At 39.4% G+C, this 22082-nt stretch overlaps 1 protein-coding gene across 3 annotated transcripts in view; it reads left to right on the top strand.

Moving 5' to 3' along the window:
• Window positions 1-22082, top strand: part of DNAH8 (dynein axonemal heavy chain 8) — a 322448-nt gene that overhangs the window by 287754 nt on the left and 12612 nt on the right. For all 3 annotated transcript variants that reach the window (XM_026448101.2, XM_026448099.2, XM_026448100.1), the window contains 3 exons: window positions 11271-11427; window positions 14592-14744; window positions 14825-15014. In XM_026448101.2, coding sequence (XP_026303886.1) covers window positions 11271-11427; window positions 14592-14744; window positions 14825-15014 — 500 coding nt within the window. The remainder of the gene's footprint in view (window positions 1-11270; window positions 11428-14591; window positions 14745-14824; window positions 15015-22082) is intronic.

The raw sequence follows: 22082 nt of genomic DNA, 5'->3' as shown, positions 1-22082 counted from the left end.
CAGAGGAATCATTAATTTATCTGACCATCCATGGTGTTCAACAGCATTCTTGCTTATTTTTGTTTGTTTGTTTTTGTTTTGTTTTGTTTTGAGACAGAGTCTCACTCTGTTGCCCAAGCTAGAGTGCAGTGGTGTGATCTTGGCTCACCGCAACCTCCATCTCCCAGGCTCAAGCAATTCTCATGTCTCAGCCTTCTGAATAGCTGGGACTACAGGCATGTGCCACCATGCCCAGCTAATATTTGTATTTTTAGTAGAGACAGGGTTTCACCGTGTTGGCCAGGCTAGTCTCAAACTCCTGACCTCAAGTAATCACCCACCTCGGCTTCCCAAAGTGCTGGGATTATAGGCATGAGCCACAGTGCCCGGCCATTACTTGATGATAGACTATAATTGGGCCATGATGGAGAACTTAATGCCTCCTTTTGATTGGAATCTTCACGCTGAAGTTAGCATCCATAAATTTGAGAGAAGAGGGAGAGTTGGGCAGGGCGAATCACAAGTCTCTTTCCTCAGTCATTGCATAAGAATGCAGAATCTCTGAAGTGGAGGGGGAAATCAAGGTGAATAAATGCTTTAAAATAAGTAAAATCTCTCTTAAGAGTTTAGATAGCATAGTGATAGGAACCATGAAAATACACAGTTTATTCACATTTTATTATATAGATTTATAAGGTACCAAAGACTCTGCAAATTCAACTCTCTCAATGTCAAAAATTGTTGCTTATTCTCACTCTTTTTCTCATCAGTGGTTATGCATGTTTCTTTACCTTCTGAAATTTATCAAATGCCTTATTACAACCATTATATTCATTTCAATGCAATACAAACTGAAATGTATTCCTTTGAGTATTGGAGGACACTTTTGAGATTTAGATTTTTTAAAAAATTTATGCTCATTGATATTTCATGTGCAAAGATATATGTAAATCTAGACTGATTTGGATATTATGGCACACTAATATCTCATTAGGTAGTTATTTCATAGACAGCTCTGTTTTTCAGTTGTTTTGCATTTATATTATCCATGACCCTGACTTCCCAGAACCACCAAACTACAAGGGCAATCTGAGCTTCTTCCCATATTTACTCTAAAGAGAAATTTTCTTCAAGAAATAACTTAGAACCAACCCTCAAGGAATATTATAGTTCTTGTTCTTCATCTCAGAGCATTTATGAGGACTGTTCTCCTGAAAGCCCTTGGGCTTTTGTGGCATATAGAGAGATTTGCAATTCTCCGTTATAGCTAGCTAACTAGGCTTCTGCCTTTCATATCTTTGCAAACATAAAATCACATTGTGGAAAAAGAAATGTGCATTGTTCAGCCCTGGAATACCAGGGAATGATATTCTGTGCATAATAAAATGTGTGTTGGGGAGAGCTTGGCTAGCTCTTATTCACAGTGGATCAACTTTTCAAGGCTTCTTCCCAACATCTATGTTTTCAGGCCTGTGTTCAGATCATCTCATAAAAAATTAAATAACTCACCATGAAAATGATTTATTAAGTGGGATCTAGCAGTAGCAGCATCTCCATCAGCCTCTCCTTGGAGCACCAGTGAACTTGGCCAGAGTTAGCAGAGAGCAAAATGGTCATCTTTGCAATGGTGTGCACTGTTGGGACCTAGCCTCTGGTGCTGAGCACGCTTCCACGGAGGGCTCAAGTTGAAGGTGACCGAGAGAGCACCTGAGGATTTGGATATGGGGGCTTTCTGGGTTTTTTTGGGTTTGTTTGTTTGTTTGTTTGTTTGTTTGTAGCTAGAACAGGTAGGAAGAATGAACTCTGCTTTTCTTAGCATAAATGGAAATTTACTGTGGTTTTCTTGTCTTTAATCATTACAGATCTGCATTGATAATATAATAAGAAGAATAGCTTTACTTCACTCTCAAATTATATCTTTCTGATTCTCCTGTGTTTTGAGGACTATGTATATATGGCACAAAAGGCATTTGCAACCCATTCCTGAATTTTGAAGTAGGGCACGATCACAGTTTTTAAAAGTCGTATAAAGTATAAGAAAAATACAAATAACTCTGAGGGGGGAATCCTATGAAAATAACCTATGAAAACAAATGAACTTATCAATTGTCAAGGACTCAAAGAGAGATAGATATTTCTAATATCTATAGATGTATTATTATTATATTATATTATCTAGTCATATTATATAATAGATATATAATAATTAGAAATGAATTCCTAATTCATTATTAGAAATGAATACAAAAGTTGTAATAAGGCATTTATACACAAACACACACACACACACACACACACACATTGAAAGGTGCCAGGAAATCAAAAAACAATAATAACAATATACTATGTTTTTACCATAAGAAGGAATAAGTACATTTTCATGCCCTTTAAATATTGAAGAATTGCTGTCCTTTATATTTGAGGTTTAATACAATGCAAGCCAATTGGCCTCAATTCAACAAAAAAACATTTATTGAGAACTTACTCTCTGGCTAACCCCAGGATACAAAGATGAGTAAGATGCAGTCCGTGCTCTTGGAACACATTATCTATTGGGGAAGATGATGAGTGGCAAATGCTGATGAGGTACAATGTGGTAAACTCTAAAATCAGGGTATGTGTATGTTGCTATGATGACACAGCTGAAGGAGCAATCAATTCCAACTTAGGGCTCAAAGAAAGCTAGTGAGAGAGGCTCCATTTAAGTTGTGCCTTAAAGCAGGGGTCCACAACCCCTGGGCCACAGACCAATACCAGTCCGTGGCCTGTTAGAAACTGGGTCACACAGTAGGAGGTGAGCGACAGGTGAGTGAGCACTACCGCCTGAGCTCCACTTCCTCTCCGATCAGTGGTGGCATTAGATTCTCATAGGAGCGAGAACCCTACTGTGAACTGCGCATGCCCGGGATCTAGGTTGTGCGTTCCTTATGAGAATCTAATGCCTGATGATCTGTCGCTGTCTCCCATCACCCCCAGATGGGACCGTCTAGTTGCAGGAAAACAAGCTTAGGGCTCCCACAGATTTTACATGATGGTGAGTTGTATAATTATTTCATTATATATTACAATGTAATAATAATGGAAATAAAGTGCCCAATAAAAGTAATGTGCTTGAATCATCCCAAAACCTTCCACCCCCTCCCCTCCAGTCCGTGGAAAAATGTCTTCCACAAAACCAGTCCCTGGTGCCAAAAAGGTTGGGGATCACTGTCTTAAAGGATGTGCAGGAGGTTCTCAGATTGGAGATGAGGTGGGAAGGAAGTGACTGCAGGACTGGGGCCAAGGGCAAAGTGCAAAGAAGAGGAACATAATGAGCAGTAAGGACCAAGACTCAGACTGGGATGCACACACCAAGGAACAGTCCAAGGAAGGGAATGCAAACGTGAACGTGTGTGGGGTGTTCTGGGAACCAGGTCCAGTACACCTAAAGCATGAGGAAGAGGGGGGTGTTTAAAGAGCAGAGTGGCCGATGCAGAGTGTGGCTTTTGAAGGTTTTGCCAGAAGAGTTTGGGGCAATATTTTAAATTGGAATACGGTTATTTAGTCATTTATTTAAATGTACTTAACCTACTCTACCTTCTACATGGCGTTTTCTGCTTGCATGAGGTGATGGGAATTAGCATTTTGTATACAGAGATTTAAGCCTTTTCCTGCCATCAAGTAATTCAGGCTGAAGTTGGAATGAAGATAAACAAGCATGTCATCATGTACAGAATGACAAGTACAAAAAGAAAAGCAAGCACTGAGAGCTATGCACACACATAGGGAGAAAGTCTAGGGAAGGCTGTCTAGAGGTGAAGACATCTAAGCTGAGCTTGATATTAATAGCTAGTTAGGAATGAGCTATAATCAATGAAGAAATGAGGGCAGAGCATTCCAGGCAGTGGAGTTAGCTTGGGAACAATCAAAGAATATGAGGGGAGTCATGGAATGCTTGATGAGCTTCAGGTAACTCACAGCGTAGGGTAGAGTGTGGGAAGAAAGAAGCAAGAGGAGAAGCTGGAGATAGAAAAAGACTTAGTGATGAAAAAGGTTTGTATGCCACGTGAAGGACTTCAGATTTCATCCTGAAGATTATGGGGAGTCTTTGAATAAATGTAATAATCACTTTTGAAATGTCAAAACTTACCTTGGAACAGTGGATGGAGGCAGGAGGATGTGTTAGGAGGTGATGGCAGTGCCACACACGGAGGATGATCAGGAAGTTAGGGGCAGAACTGAAGGCAGTGGGGATGACAGTGGGTCACGGGGAGGGGATGCTGGAAATGATTTGGAACTAGGTCTTGGAAACTAAGAAGGTCTGGGGAGTCACAGCAAGGAGGAAGCCATCTCTGAGGGTTCTCAGTTGGGCAGCTGGGCAGACATTGATGTCACTAAAGTAGATGGGGCAAGGAACAGCCCAGGAGAGGGATAAAGGAGAACTAAAATAATAAAGTTTTAGATTTGTTTGATACAGGGACCAAAGAGCTCTGGGGCTCCAGGGAAATGTGAATGCACAGAGTTCATGATAAAGTTAGAGGTTTAGTATTACCCAGGTTTACCCAGTATTTCATGGCTCTCTAAGATATCAGCCATGGTGACACCTCTGTCTTCCCTAACATAGCACTTCATCCACATATTCTATCTGTAGTGTGCCTAATGCTAGAGAGAGCTCATGGAGTAATATGAATCACATACAAATTTAAATTTCTGAAAAGGTATATAATAGCATGTGAAACCTTGACTTTTGTTAACTTCATTTTGTTGCCTCATCAGCTATTTTCATTGAACTTTCCTCTCAGATTTATTTTTCTTTTTCTTTTTTTTTTTTATACTTTAAGTTCTAAGGTACATGTGCACAACGTGCAGGTTTGTTACATATTTATTTTTCTTATACAGTACTTTATATGACTTTTAAAAACTGGGATTGTGTCATATTTCTTTTCTTTTTTTTGTTTTTTTTTGAGACGGAGTCTTGCTCTGTCGCCCAGGCTGGAGTGCAGTGGCCGGATCTCAGCTCACTGCAAGTGTGTCATATTTCAAAATGTAGCAATGGGTTTCAAATGCCTTTTGTGTTATTTTACTAGAATATTGTGTTCTCTGTTCATGTATTCAACTGCATGCATGTTTCAGCTTTTAAGATAAGTGTCTTTTGGGATATTCCAAATCCCCAACATCTGAATAGAGGTTGCTTACAGAAATAGTAAAAGAATTTTAAGTTATATCTAAAATATACTCTACAGTCCATTTTTGTTCATTAAAAATTAGCTTTTACTTCATTGATCCTTACTGGGAAAGTCATGTATTCAAAGGTAATATGGAGCTAATATCCCAACTCTGGATGGAGTTACAAACACTTGCTAGATCTGATACTAAGACCCTCGTATCACTGTATCTGACTGAAAGTTCTGTATGTGAAACATGACATCTTATGCATTTATCATGGCATGACTTTTGGAAAGGATGCAGGTAGTTCGGGTATACATGTTTGGGTCCAGATGTGGTATTCTAACTGCTGATCAAATAAAAATGCTGAAGACAGAGCATCCCCTCCATTCTTCGGCTTTATTCCTAAATGAATCCAAAGGCTGCTCTATAGGATTTCCTCTACTCCCCGCAAACACAGCTTTTTCATAAGCAAAGAAGCCTGGATAACTTTCCCAGTAGCCTCTTAGGTTTCTGCCAATTCATGTGGCAAGTTCCACAAAAGGCTGTGGAACTCACGCCAGGGAGGAGGAGAGAGAAGGCTGGAATTTGCTTTCCATATGCTGCAGAGGAAAGGCAGAGGGGGCACTTTCTGGTGGGGCATAAAGAGTAAGGGTTTGTAAGCTGCACCTCAGTGAACCTGAAACATTTGTCCCTGATTTATCTCTGTTAACTTCTTGACAACTGTGATGGGCTTTGCCTTATGGGGGTTTATTTTTCTCTGTTTTTCAAACTGAAAATGATTTTTAATATTCTTTATTCTTAAAGTCCTACATTCTTATTGAGGAGCATAAACAATACAGAAAAATAAAGAGCAAAAAGAAACTGATAATTACAGAAAAAGCTAATCATGCAAAAATCCGACTGCAAAAATACCCTTCTAGATTTGTTTCTGTGCCTATAAACACAATATTAACAACAAAATTAGATCATACCATAACTGGGTTTGGTGCCATGTTATTTTATTCTATAATCCCCCAATGACACCTCACATGATCAATGAATATACAGCTACATCACCATTTTTATTGGCTATATAGATTTTTATAAAGCTTTACTAGGATTTATTACAAATACTGTTATAAAGTCATATACATTCATCTTTGTACACTTGTCTGATTATTGCTTCTAAAACAGCTTTATTAAATGTTGAATAAATACAAAATAATATGTATACTGTATATAAAATGTAAAGGACAAATATACAATGTTGCTTTTTTACACCACTCCTTCTGTGTTTTGCTTTTCTTCTTCCTTTTTGGCCTTTTGCTAAATAAGAATTTTCCATTTCATTTCTTTCCTCTTCTGCTAGTTTGGAAATTATGTACTCTGTTTCTGTTCTTTTACTAGTTACCCTAGAAATTTTAACGTCAGTTCTTATTTAGGTCTAAAATGCATATATTTATGCTGGGCGTGATGATATGTGCCTGTAGTCCCAGCTCCTTGGGAAGCTAAAGTAGGAGAATTGCTTGAGCCCAAGAGTGTAAGTCCAGCCTGGGCAACAGAGCAAGAACCCATCTCTTTAAAATAAATAAATAATAAATAAAATGAATACGTTTACTTTCCTTTCTCTTAGATAACTTTAGCTATAGCCACTCTCCTGACATTTCAGTATTTTAATTTTATCTTTTATAATCGCACAGTTAGACATACGATTATTGTTTTATACTATAATGCTTATTTAGACTTACCTATGCATTGGCCCATTCTTTTCAGTACTTCAAACTTTCCAACAGAATAACGTTCCTCCTTTCTAAAGTATACCCTTTAGAATTTCCCCCATGAGGGGCACATTCTTTTATGGGTGATAAATTCTTCTATTCTTGTATGAAAATGCCTTATTTTGCCCTCCTTTTTTGAAAAACAGCTTTTATGAGATGTAATCTGCCTATCTTAAATTATCTCATTTTAAGTGGACAATAAATGATTTCTAGTGAGTTTACCACTACAATATAATGTTATAAGATTTCCATCACTCTAAAAAGAAATATTGGGCCCATTTGTACCCAATTGTCATCCCCAACCTCAGGCAACTGCTAATCTACTTTCTGTCTCTGTAAATTTGCCTTTTCTGGACATTTTGCATAAGTAGAATTATACATTATGTGATCCTTTACGTCTGGATTCTTTAACTTAACATAATGTTTTTGAAGTTCATCCATGTTGTAGCATACATTCATACTTCCTTGGTTTTTATTGCCAAATAGTATTCCAGTACCACATTTTGTTTACGCATTTACCAGTTGATGAATAGCTCGCTATGTTCTACTTTGGGGCTATTAAGAATACTGCTATGAACATTCATGTGCAAGTCTTTGTGTGGACGTGTCTTTTCATCTCTCTTACATAGATAACTAGGAATGTTATGTAGTTATTGGGTCATTGGGTCATAATCTACTCTTAACATCTCAAGAAATTGCCAAACTGCTTTCCAAAGTGACTGCAACAGGCTGGGAGCGGCAGCTCATGTCTGTAATCCCAGCACTTTGGGAGGCCAAGGTAGGCGAATTGCCTGAGCTCAGGAGTTCAAGACCAGCCTCGCCAAAATTGTGAAACCCCCTCTCTACTAAAGTACAAAAAGTTAACTGGGTGTGGTGGTGCATGCCTATGGTCTCTGCTACTCAGGAGGCTGAGGCACAAGAATTGCTTGAACCCAGGAGATGGAGGTTGCAGCAAGCACCACTGCACTCCAGCCTGGGTGACAGAGTAAGACTCTGTCTCAAAAGCAAAACAAAAGAAAGTCACCGCACGATTTTACGATCCCCTCTAGCAATTACGAAGGTTCAAGTTTCTCCACATCCTTGCCAATATTTGTTGTTATGTATCCTGTGATCATAACCGTCCTTTGTAAGTGTGAAGTGGTATTACATTGTCCTTTTAATTTGCTTTTTCCTAATGAATAATGAAACTGAACATCTTTTCATGTGCTTATTGACCATCTGTATTTCTTCTTTGATGAAATGTTTATTCAAATATTTTTTCTTGCCTTCATTCTTGAAAGAGAGTTTTGTCTGGCACACAATTTTAGGTATATAGTTATTTTATCCTAACACATGGGAGACACTATTCCATTTTCTTCTGGATTTCATTGCTGTTGTTGAGGAATTGACTGTCAGTGTAATTGTTATTTCTTTCTAGATAATCTGCTCTTTCTCTCTGGCTGCTTTTAAGATGTTCGTTTTGTTTTGGGTATTCTATGGTTTTACTGTGATATATCTACATGTAGAGTCCAAGGGTGAGAGGGATTTGGCTTGCCATTACTGGCTTTGGAGATATAGAAAGTGGGCCACAAGCCAGGACATGCAGGTGGCCTCTAGTAGCTGAGAAGGACCTTCAGCTGACAGCCAGCAAGAAATTGGGTACCTCAGTCCTGCAACCTCAAGGAAGTTAATTCTGCCAACAACCCAAATAAGCAAAGAAATGGATCCTCTCCTATCTCCTATGGAAAGGAACCCAACCTTGCTGATGTGTTGATTTTAGTTCAGTGAGACCTGTGTCATATTTAGCACCTACAGAACTGTAAAATAATAAATTTGTCTTGTTTTAAGCTGCTGACTTTGTGGCAATTTGTTACAGCAGCAATAAATAGTATAGGTTTTAAGTTTTAGTTATGTTTTATTTCTAGAAGTTCTTTTTGACTCTTTTTCAAATATGCTATTCATGTTTATAGTTTCCTCTTTAATACTTACATTTTCAGTCTCCTTTTAAAACTCTTCAATATCACAAATACAGTATATTGTAATGTGTATCTGAAGAGTCACTTAAGATCTCTACAGGTCTGATTCTGCTTTCTGTTGTTTCTACTGGCTTTTCTCACATTGCCTTGTTTCCTTACAACTTTTTAAACTTTTGACTTTGAGCTTGTGTCTATTGGAAGTTAACTGTTGGATTATTTGAGACCTGAGTCAAAGGTATATTGTTCAGGAACGAGTTGTGTTTGCTTCCATCAGGTGCCACCTAGGACTTCCTAGGACTACCTTAAAATAAATTCTTGGCTTGAGCTTTTCCAAATTGCACAGGTAATATGAATAAATGGTAATTAATGTCACAAACATGGTGAATTCAGAATTTTCAGAAAGATTTTTCCCCCACTTAGTGCTAAGCTAGATAGAACAAGTTACCTATCATCTTCTTCTGACAGGTGGAGGTTACTTTCTAGTTTCCCCTTATACTGAGGTTGTAGCTGTGTGGGGTCCCAGCTTTATGTAGGAATTTCCTATTATGCTTTCCACCTCAGGTATGAGGGTTTCTCCCCTGTCTCATTGCACTATCCAAACAGAAACTCGAAAACACCAGTTAGTTGATTCCCCCAGGGTAAAATCTGGCTTTATCTCTCTGGATTCCAGCATTCACTTTATTTCCAGCATTCATTTTATTTGACCCTGAGGATTTTTTATTGTCTTGCTAGTTCAGTGATGTTTTTAAAAGGATGTTTTTCATATCTTCTCCAGAAGTTTTAGTTGTTTCAGAAGGGTGGTTCACAGTAACATTTGCACCATACTGTCAGAAAGGGAAATGTCAAATGTCTCTTTCTTTTTAAGGATGAGTTCTTAGGTGTAGAATTGCTATATTAAAAGGTATGCACGTATAATATTTAGATATATATTTCCATATTACAGTGGCTTGTTTTCTGTTCAAGAAAATAAAACAGAAAAAGAAGTCACTAATCTCAAGCATTTGCTGAATCCCTTTTAGATTTGCCTCTCACATCTACAAAAGGAAATACGAATGTGGTTGACATCTGGACAAGAGACAAAATTAGCAAACAAAACAATAACCCTCCAAAATAAAATTATGTGAAGTGTATAGATGGTAGATTAGGAGTTCAGAAAAGGCTGAAAAATTTAAATCTGACCATGTCACACCTGGCTAGGGATATCTTCAGTGGCTGCCCATTGCCTTTAGGGTGGTGTTCAGAATCCTACAAGTTCCTATATAACCCTGCATGGTCTGGCCCCTGCCTCTTCTTCATCCTCATCACTTCTCCTAGCTTACTGGCTCTGACCTCACTGACCTTATCTCCATTCCTCAAATGTACTGAAACCCTTTTCACCCCTACCCTTACTTCTTATCTGAATGTCCTTTTCTGCCTCCCACCCCACCCCACCCCACTGCCTGGCTGACCCGTTCGTCCTTCTGGTCTCAGCTTACATATGACTTTTTAACTTTTACTAATCTTCTAGTGTAAATTACCTCCAGCACACAAATACATACACACACATGCACATACAGTGCCCACCCCACCCGCCCACCCCCACACACATTTCTACTCAAAAGTCCAGATAACTGGTCAACCCAGCATCTCAGGGACAGAGACTAAGTTCCTGCATCTCAAAGTATCTGGTCAACCTGAGAGAAAGCTAGAGAGTGGGAATGAGAGAATCAAAACTCTCTGAAAGCATCCTGTTACTTCCCTCCACAGCAGTTGTTAGAATGGGGTTGTCTAATATCTATCTCCTCCACTAGAGGACAGAACTATGTCCTATCCCCTGCTGTATTCTAGAACTTAGCTCAGTGCCCAGTACGTAGTAAATCTTTATTGAATAAATGGATTTAAAGATACATAGCTGCATTTGAACAGGTGGAGCAGATGGGTGTCAATAGATTTCCCTGGAAATCATAAAACCAGTGGAAAAATGAGAAAACAAACAGAAAAGATGAAAGCATTTTAATAGTTTATAACTCAGTGAGGAAATATGAGTGGTCCTATTTGAGCCAACAAGCTGTCCTATAATGATAGACTCTTATGAGCAGTCTATAGCAGAGTGAACGGAGGTGAGCTCACTGTTTAGCAAGAGGTGGTCAGGTTAGCTACAACCAAGATGGTGAAGCAGCGATTTGGATTTCTAGGGGAGTTTTTGGGTCTCTTTCCTTGAAGATGGAGAGTGTTTCATTTCAGTAATGTTCTTGATGTCCTATTAGGAGGCAGTAGAATGAATCTCTAGTTTTTTTCATTCCCCCAGGTTGATAGTAGTTAACTTTTCTTCTTTTTTTTTGTTTTCGTAGCTTGCTTTGATTTAAGTGATTCTATCAGTTCATTTTAGCTTTGACAATGATCTCTTACGTGTTTCCCTGTGACATGCTGAACAGCTCACTCTTTTTACTAGGTACCAGAGTAACACTGCTTCTGCTGTTCTTGAAACAATTACCAACATTCAACCCAAAGAGAGTGGAGGTGGTGTGGGAGAGACCCGGGAGGCCATTGTTTATAGATTATCTGAAGATATGCTGAGTAAACTCCCTCCTGATTACATTCCTCATGAGGTAAGCCTTGCTGCTTTCCTACTGGCATACAGAGCTATTTGTATATTTAAACAGTAAGTCTGATTACCATGGAAAGCAAGAATCTACCTGTTGGTGACTATGTGGCAGATGACCTGCGTGATAAATTTTGACTATATTACTAAACTCTGCATCTCTCGTTGTTCACGTCGTTCTCTCTTCAAAACTTAAAAATATCAGAAGAAAACATTTTCCATGATGCTTTTCTGTTGCATTCTTTTAAAAATTCCCTTACAAGTTAATTCCTCCTCAATTGAAGTTTCCACAGTGACCCATTTATATATCAGTTTCTATGATGCCTCAAGCTGTGCTAAAAAAAAAACTCAAAAATCTTTAAGGCCAAAAGGCAATGGTGTTGGTGATTTGGTATTCTTTAAGATGTTCCAAGTGTTTTAACTGTAGATAGATGACTCACCCGTCTACTCCATTGATTTTTAATCACGTCTGCAACTCATTGAATAGGGTAGAACAATTAATGGAGATATTATTATGAATATAAGCACCCCGTTACCAATCTGAAGTTTTCTAAGAACCACACTTATTCATTGATTAGAATGGCATGGCATGGGACAGTAGCTGTGTTTTTGAGCCCTCATTACAAGCCAGGCCCTGTCCTAAGTGCTTCATACACATTATGACACTCAGTGCTCAGGACAGCACCAGCAGAAACCAAGCTAAGTGGCAGAGCAAGAATTTGAACACAAAGTGATCTGACTCTAAAACCTGCAGTCTTAACTAGTTTTAGCATGCAATGAGTGTCCCAACAATAAAAAGTGTTTTATTGCCTCTTAAAATAATTATTGTTTCCATTGTGTAGATAGGTACCAAGACCTTTGGTTAAGATATTGAAATCAATAGGTTCATGTAGAGATAGTTATAGTAAGGGGAGAAAATATTTTTAAATGGATAAATATTGTAAGTATACACTTTCAATAGTTTTATTGGTGTGATCTTCAAAAAACAAGGCAGCATACTTGCCTTCAAAGATTTTTAATACTGGCATGTGCAAGTGAGATAAAACTTACTCTATATGACTATACCACAGGGCTGCTATTGCCAGGGGAAAGGTTCAAGACCTTGTGATAATTTGAGCTGTCCAGTCTTGGTTGGGGGCACTTCACCAACAACACTTCTGTTCTGGCGATTATTCCAGCAGCAAGTGAGCATCAGGGGTGTAACTAAATGAATTCCTATATGGGAAAGAGTTTGTACTAAGAGGCATCTAAAACTTGTCCCTGTTCCAAGATCACTTACTTTTTAGCGTCTTATTTTATAGACGAGATCTGTTCTTGAACATGTGGCTATAAAGTGAATTTTGTAAATCAAAATATAATTATACCATTGACTTCTGTAGTAAAAATCAAGCTACATTATTGTAGAAAAAAACTACCTGGTCCCAGAAACATAATGAAAATGCTATATAAGATTACAGCAAGTCTTAAATTTTATTAATAAAAGGACAATTTTAGGCTGGAACAATAATTATACTCAGAATCAGGATTAGAATTGCATTTTCTAGGGTTTAAGGTTTTTCTAAGCATGTCTCTATCTCAAGTAAAGTTTTCCTTTTAAAACCCTAAGCAGGATAAGGTGATTTGTTTGAAACTGCTAATATACTAGAGATACCTGGGCTATTGATTTGAGACTGTAGTCAATTCCTGAGCTTTATTTTCCACTCATGAGGTTGCAAAAGTATTTCTATAATTTCCCTTTTTCCTAAGAGTGGATTTCCACTCTTGAGATGGATTGATTTAAAGGGAATTATATATAGATGTAATTACACACACACACACGTATAGCATATATATATGCTATTCAGCCACTGGAGGTTGAAGGACTTGGGATGGAGATGAGAACGAGGCACTAGAGGCTGCAAAAATGTAGGCTCTAGAACCAAGAATTCTGGAGGGTAGCTGAAGGTTGCTACGTCGGGCTGGGCCAGGGACCTCCCCTGGCATGCTTGACTGATTTTAATATAGTTTGCCCTACCCGCCATAGGTAGTCCTATTCAGCTGCCTGTTTTATATCTGTGCTCAGTGTTATATCTCTTTCCCTTTTTATGCTTTCCATCTTCCTCTCTCGCTCACTAGAAACAACTCAGTTGCAATAAACAAAGGTGTCGCTTGCTGAAAGGAAACTTCTGCACCGTGCTAGAGGCCTGTCCTATAAAAGGAGGAGAATGGTTCAGATGACTTTGAAGCCCACCCATCTCTAACATTCCAGGCCTTCTGAGGGGGCAGTGGGCATCTCTGGCAGAGAGTCCTGCAGTTCCTGGCCTCCCGTGATCCTTCAGATTGACACCTCACTTTGAGTTCTCTCCCACTCCACGTGTCCCGTCATTGTTCCTTCAATTCGGGCATCTCTTTGATTGTGGCCAACAGAAAGTTCAAATCCCTTTATGAGCTCCTGCCAGTATTTGTAGTCCATCTTTTGTTGGGCATATGTCACCAAATTGAAATGTGTATATTGTATTGGCTTGTTTTCCAATAATCATCATATTTTATTGTTCCCACAACCAGCGGCTTTTGTATTGATCTCTTCAAAATAGTCAATAAGTGATACATCAAAAGGAACACATGACAGATATTTAACTGCTCTCCCACAAAATCAAATATTTTCATTTACTGGATTAGGAAAGGCTCTCTTTAGCTGTCATAGCTAAGGCAACAGTGGCCTTTGGAAACTATAGCTAATCATATTTATTGGTAACTGCTCTGTAAAGATTTTTGCTGTATTAACTTTCTATGACATTTCTAATAACTCTGCAAACATAATGAAGGAAAAAATTCCACTGTGTTTCTATGAAGGTTAGATTGCAAAAAGAATATCTGATTGACACCCAGTACTTAATCATGTGAAAGGAGAAAAAGGTACAATTTTATTTCAGTTCTTTAAAGTACATTTCCAATTATTAGCTAAGTACAATCAGTAAGAAATAAAAATCATTTTAGTTGAACAGTAGTTTTGGAAACCCAGGAAATGGAAAATTTAATGGCAAGTTTGGTTCTGCAAGAGATATTTTAGAGTTCATTTGGGCTGGTAGAGATAATTCCCGAGGAAGAAAAAGAATTGAGAAAGAAGAGGTCATTGGAAGAGAAATGACAGGTGATAAAATCTCCTTTATTGCATTGTTTACTTTGTTTTAGGTGAAATCTCGTTTGATAAAGATGGGCCATCTTAATTCAATGAACATATTTCTTAGACAAGAAATTGACAGAATGCAAAGAGTCATTTCAATACTCCGCAGTAGCCTGAGTGATCTAAAATTGGCCATTGAAGGAACAATCATTATGAGTGAGGTGAGCTGTTCTTACATCAGTAGGCATTTCCTTCTTTGTTGATGTTTCTTATTCATGTGTTTTAACTTTTTTTTCTCCAGAACCTGAGAGATGCTCTGGACAACATGTACGATGCTCGTATACCTCAGCTCTGGAAAAGAGTGTCTTGGGATTCGTCCACACTGGGCTTCTGGTTCACTGAACTTTTGGAAAGAAATGCTCAGTTTTCTACGTGGATATTTGAAGGGAGGCCTAATGTGTTTTGGATGACTGGTTTCTTTAATCCCCAAGGTATGTGCTCATAGGAATTTTGACAAACTTGGAATTTGTGTGTTGTTGGATAGTAGCATCGTGTGATAAGTGTATACCATATAAAACAATATGGAGCCGAAGCTTGCTGGGTGCTGCACGTAACCTTTCAAAGGCAAAAGGACACAAATAATTCTTCTGTATTTGTTTTACAAATTCAATCTGAAGCTCTTCCTATCAGTTTTTTACAATGTGGTGGCAAAACCCTTCCTTTTTCTTTTCACCAACTTCAGCAAACCATCAGTCTGGGTTTTGACACATGAAAGAGTAAAAAGAAGTTTCTCTCTAACTTACAGTTTTTAAATGTTTGTGAAATGTCAAAAATGAAGCACCAAAAGATGCAAAAATTGTTTCCAGGGATTAGAAAATTAGATTGATTTCAAAAATGACTGTGACGAAAGTATTCAGAGAACTTCAGGGGGGTCTTCCCCCACTCAGTTCTCTAGTTTTTTTTTTTCTTTTTTCCTGAAAGAGTGCTTTATAATTCTGCTTCATTTATTCCTACCTTCTAGAAATGTTTACTGAGAAAGTTAATGGCTTGATGTCTTAGAGTCTGTAAGGTTCAGGAACATGACACTTTTTTGTCTTACTAAAATATGGATAGTTTTACTTCAAGTAATTCTTGGTGAAAATGAAGAAATGTTGAATTCCTTATGGTTCAGCAGCTTATGGCTCCATTTGTAATAAAATTTTAGAATCATTCACACTTACAGATTTAGGATGAATTATTGCTCCTTGTAGCAATATAGGTGCATCTCATAAAATAATGTTGAGTAAAGGAAACCAAACAGAAAACATTACATGCAGTGTGGTTCCATGTATACAAAGAATAAGAACAGGCACAATGGCTCTATAGTGATCAAAGTCGGAATAATGACTGTAGAAGGAGGGCAGCGATTAGAAAAAGGGTCAAAGGGCCAGGCATGGTGGCTCACACCTGTAATCCCAGCACTTTGGGAGGCCAACGTGGGCAAATTGCTTGAGCCCAAGAGTTTAAGACCAGCGGGGCAACATGATAAAACCCTGTCTCTACAAAAAATACGAAAATTAGCTGGGTGTAGTGGCATGTGCCTGTAGTCCCAGCTACTTGGGAGGCCGAGGTGGGAGGATCACCTGAGCCTGGGAGATCAAGGTTGCAGTGAGCCGTGATCGCACCACTGCACTCCAGCCTGGGCAACAGAGTGAGATCCTATCTAGAGAGAGAGAGAGAGAGAGAGAGAGAGAGAGCGCGCACAAGGGACTTCTGGGGCCCAGGAATGTTTCGTTTCTAGATCTGGATACTGGTTATGTGGCTGCATTCTCTTGGTGAAAATTCCTTGATATTGCTGTATACTGATGATTTGTTCAGGGTTTTTTTGCATAAAGCATACTTTGATCAATATTGTACATGAAAAATATGCATTTAATTGTCCTCTGTATACGTACATTCATTCACTGTATGCATTTTCCAATACCTTAAGAATGTTTAAATTTGAAACACTAACCATGGTGATTTCTATGAACATATCAAATTATACATAGTATTTGATAAAGCCCGTAGCCTTTAGATTTGTAAAGGGCAGCCCCCAGATTTCACTTATCTATTTTTCTCCCAGAATTTCCATTGAATTAGAGGAGGAACATTTTTTATTACGGGTCTCAGATTTTGTGTGTCTACTTATGAGTCTCTTTCCTCTGTATGAGCCTCAATTTGAATAAGTCGTCACCAGGTAATTCCTGGCTGGGGAGCCTGAAGTAATAGCATTTAACTTAATAAGGATTATTTGACCACCTCCCATTTGCCAGCTCCTCTGCTAGGTACTTTCAATGAAGAGAGATTTGAGACCTGGTTCCTGCCCTAAAGGAGCCTATAATCTGGTTGGTAAGACAGACACATCAGCAACTTTAATGTAATGTGATAAGTGCCCCACTGTGTGAGAACTAAGTGCTGTGATAGCCCAGAGGACAGAGAGATTAATTCTGCCAAGAACTTCACACAGGAAGCAGTGAGTAGGGTTTGCAGAAGCAGGGATGCCAAAAAAAAAAAAAAAAGAAAAAAAAAAAGAGTGAGGGCTTTCCAGGCAAAGGCCTGAGCAAAACCAAAGCTTGTTCAGGGGAACAGGGAGACCAGGGCTCAAGAGCAAGGCTGGTAGCGGGGAATGAGGCTGGAGTATGAAAAATCTTCCGGGGCTTCGGGGGTTGGGGCTGTATATCAGAAGTTTATCCCAAGAGAAGGCAAGTGATGGACTGGAATTTGGAGGCCCAGTGCAATGAGACTCTTGCCAGGTCCTAGGAAGAGAGCCTGGGACTTAACCAGGTGCTGAGGAGAGAACAGATTTGATGGAGTGATTAAATGTGGGTCTCCGAGAGAGCAAAGAGGGACAATGTAGGCTGGAGGCAAGGTACAAGACAGGGAGCATTGGGAGAGAGACAGGTAGGGCAGAGAGGCAGGGAGCACTGGAGAGGTGTGTTGACAGACTTGGAATTGAGAGAGGTGTAAGGACCAATGATTTTCAAAAGTGTGAGGTTATTGAATATATCTTTGATATTTACAAACCAAGAGAGTGGAGTGGATTCATCCCTGGCTTTCTGTAGACACGAATGCACATAATTTTTTTCAGTGATTTTTTTTCCATTCAAAATATAACTTAAAAAAGCAAAGTGTTAATATGAACTAATCTTTAGTTGTTAATATATGTTAAGAAATGTTACAACCAGAACAATACTTAAATAAATACCAATGTAGATTCACATGATATGATTTGGCTCTGTGTCCCCACCCAAAACTCATCTCAAATTGTAATCCCAGTGATTGGATCATGGAGGTGGTTTTCCCCATGCTGCTTTTGTGATAGTGAGTGAGTCCTCATGAGATTTTATGGTTTAATAAGTGTTTGGCCGTTCCTCCTTCACTCTCTCTCCTGCCTCCATGTAAGATGTGCCTGCTTCCCCTTCTGCCATGATTGTAAGTTTCTTGAGGCATCCCCAGCCATGCAGAACTGAGTCAATTTAAACCTCATTCCTTCATAAATTACCCACTTTCGGATATGTCTTTATAGCGTGTGAAAATGGACTAATACATCACATTTTAGTTAATGCCTTACTTTCCTTAATTTGTTAATAATACTCATCTTTTCCCTTTTCTTCAGTTCTACTACAGGTTAGACTTTGATTCTTTCTCTCAGGTCTCTCCATGTCTTGGAAAGCCCTAACTTATTCAAACATCCTACCCTTTACACACAAGCACACACACACCCTTATCCATGACTGCTTTCCATTAGTCGCACAGAAGACTGGAAGTCAACTCTTCCTGCACACTAATCACTTCTCTGCTCTCTTTTCGTTCTCTTGACATGAGGGACAAATTACTTTCTGTTCCACCTCACTTGGCCAAATCTGGCAAATAAAGATTACAGCAACTCCATACATGTTCCCAGGCAGTGTGCAAACAGATAGAGTCCTTTCCAACTGGAAACTCGCTGGACACTATTTGACATCAACAGTTGATTTCCCAACATGAATGTATCTCCCGAGTTTTATGTCCTCTAACTCAGTCCTCTTCAATGAAATAATTTCTTTCTTTGGTTCAAAACATTTAAGTAAATGGCTTTAAAAAAACCCCTACATATTTAAGTAAAACACAATATAGTTTGCATAAAGGCCATAGTTTCATCACAAGTATATATACAGTAATCAAAATCACCTGGACCATAAAGAAGACTCTAGAACGCCTGCAAAGGCTTTTTTCATGTGTGATTGCTAATGTTTATAATTTTATAATGTAATATGGCATCTGATACTGTTTAGTGTGTTTCCCTCATTGTCCTTTTGGTGACTGCTCCACAGGCCTAAGTGACTTTGAGTTCCATGATACCTCAAGGACAAGTGACATGCTTCGCTTACCCCCGGTCAGCACCCGAGCTTCTGCTGTTTGTAGCAGTGCTGTTGGCCTTATGGGTGGCCTGATATTTTGTCTGTCATATTTAAAGAGGCTGAGTCAGACACCATGGGGCTCATCTGGCATTTTCAGCACCCCTCACAATCATTTCTGTAGCAATTGACGAGCTCAACCATGTGGCAATTAGACTGGATGATTAAAATAGTCAAGCTGTCTATATCTGTGACCCTGTGATAGTTTTTTCAACGTGTGGCTTTTTTCAGTGTGTGGATTTGTCTCCTGGTGGATTGCTCAGGCCAGGAGAACCTTTGTGCTCCACTGTGTTTTCCCAGCAGTCGTTGGTGCACATCTTCCCCCATAATTTAAGATTGTTTTTCTCGGGGGTCACAAAGGATAGCCCTGGTCTGTTTTTCCCTTAGGTGCTCCTTTTCAGTGCATGATGTAACATGATTTAGCTTCTGGTGCATGAGCTTGCAAGTGTGTGTACATGTCTGTGCTGTGTGTGGGATGTGTTTAAACCCAAAGAATTGAGTTGTAATGAGCCTGACTTCAAGCCAGGGTATTGACTGCCTTTCAGAACATCTTAATTGATAGCCATGCTTTGCCATTTGATGTTAGCTATGACTCACAGGGGCTGCTAATGAAATGGAGGCAGAGGCTGAACGTGTTCCCCAGGTCTCACACCTCTGTAGTAGATTGAACCATGCAGTCCCATTATTTTCCTAATGTTTAGCTCAATCTGGAGCTTGATGCCATTTAGATGCCAAACTGCATCCACTTTTTTCTGTTATTTTTTCTCAGTGTCTTGACAAGCCATGCCAGTCTGTTGTGTCAGATATCAGTGACAACTTCTTCCATAATGCAAATCAAGATTTTTCAGTTAGAGGCAATTTTGCTGGATCAAAGAGATGGATCATGTTTGTCCTGTTATCTTGCATTTCTGTAAAAATAATCTACAACCTTCTGCCTGTGTATGTGTTTTCAGGGAAACATCATCAACTAGCTAGAATCTCTGAATGCTTGTCCTGAAGAGTTAGAAAAGCCTGCCATTTGTGGAGGTGGGAATGTGTGCCAAGGACTAATGGAACTTTAGGATTGGAAGGGACTGGGGGACAGCTTCTAATCTAATAGCAATTCTAAGCATGCCCCAGTGCCACTGTTTGATGAATGAGAGCTACCTTTAAACATCTTGGGAAATCTAGGTGAGTGGACCTCAAGGTCCTAAACTTCAACGTGAGTGATAGCACTAACCTGCCCTGTCCCCAAATCACTGAACTATAGAAATGCCTCTGAGTGAATAACAACCCGTCCTCCTTGACTTTTTGTGTGAGCAGCTTTTATGCACTGGCCTTAGACACAACCACATCTCTTGTAATTCCAGTCTCTGCATGTGTTTACCTTCCTTACCAACCACCCAGTCCTTTGTAATCTGGCCAGGCTCCATCACTGTGCTGAAACTGCTCCCTCCTCGGCCCTCATATCTAATGACCTCTCTGATGACATCATTGCCCTTGACTCGAGCTAGAATGCCGACTCTGAAAACTCTCATGCCTTGGTTTCCATCCATGCCCCTCCTCTCATCTCAGAGAGCTCTCATCCTACCTCAGAGCTCACTTTGTGTGCTCTTCTTGACAGCTTCTGTCCTTGGCCTCGGCCCTCTCATTGATGACCTCGGCCTATGACTGACTCATTTAATGTCCCACTGTGGCATGCTCATTCCTCAATTCCACCTGCCAAGTAGGAATTTCATCCTCCTGCAAAGGTCACCAGAGCCGTGATCTGCCCATCTTCCTCCTGAGTCATCCTTGCCAGGATTCTGCTGAATGTGCTTGTGCACCATCCTCCAGGTCACCTGGACTCTTATGAATGGGGTCCTTATGTCAAACAGTGTAGAAGAGGGAAACCAGTACAGCATGGTGTCATGGAAGGCAAGGAGAAGTAGTAAGTAAGAGTAGTGGCAGATGCTCCAAGCGGGCAAGTAAGATGGGCCAAAATGGCCAGATGGATTTTTCAACAAGAAGACCGTTGGCAGAAGTCTCAGTGGAATAGGTGGGGAGGTGCAGGAGTCTGATTTGAGGGTGTGTGAGTGAAATGAGGAAATGGAGATGGGGTGAATATGGATAACATGGATAATTCTCTCAAGATATTTGGCTGGGAAGATGAGAAGCAAGCTGGAGGAATAGGTATTTAAATAAAAAGTTTTCTTTCTTTTTCTTTTAGTGATAGGAGAGGCTTAAACCTGTTCAAATACTGGTGGGAAGGAGAGAGAAAGATAGAAAGGGGGTTGGGGGAGGGATGAGGGAGGGAGAGAGAGCCCAACAATCCCAGAGAGGAGGTAAAAGAAGCAGAAGGAGGTGGACACAGCGCTCACAAGTGGAGAAATGTGCTCCAGGCAAGCGGACCTTGCACATTGTAATAGGAGTAATAAGGAAGGAAAGGGCATAGATGCTTATGGTAATGGAGTGTAGGTAGGCTTGCTGGCAAGAAGTTAAGGGCATTCCCATCTAATGCTTTCTACTCTCTGTCCGAAGGAGGAGGCGAGGTCCTCTTGAAAGCAAGAAGGTGTTGGTGGAGAGATTTGATTTATTTATTTTATTTATTTCCATTCAGATTTTATTTTGTAAATGTGTAAGATAATTGAGATGTGCATTGTTTTTATCCTTGTTTTTCTCATGACTACTGACACACTATACTGCATCTTGCTTTTTTCACTTAACACAACTTGGAAGTATTTTATACAATAATAAAGAACATCAAGATCATTCTCTGTCATTTCAGTAGATGTATGGCATTGTGAGGATGTACCGCAATTTATTTAACCAGTTTTTCATTGATAGACATTTAGGTTTTTTCCGACGTTTTGCTGTTATAAATAACAATGCAATGAACATCCTCTACATGTATCACTTTGCATATTTTCAAATATACTTGAAAGACAAATTCCTAAAAGTGGAATTGCCACCAAACCCTGGTGTTACTATCAACCGTGCTTTATAGTTCAAGAAACAGCAGCATTCCATTAAGTAGTTTGTCCAAGGACTTATGGAGCAGATCGAGGATGGACCGGGTCATCTGGCTCCAGCATGTGCAACTTTTTTCTCCTGTACTCTACTTTTTGATGATCTGTAAATTTTGATACTTTTTCAAAGTGAAAAATTCAGAGTATATGCATT

The sequence above is a fragment of the Piliocolobus tephrosceles genome, chromosome 5 (genome assembly GCF_002776525.5).
Source record: "Piliocolobus tephrosceles isolate RC106 chromosome 5, ASM277652v3, whole genome shotgun sequence".
NCBI lineage: Eukaryota > Metazoa > Chordata > Mammalia > Primates > Cercopithecidae > Piliocolobus > Piliocolobus tephrosceles.
Note: the sequence above shows the minus strand (reverse complement) of the source record. Positions and strands in the feature narration are given on the sequence as shown.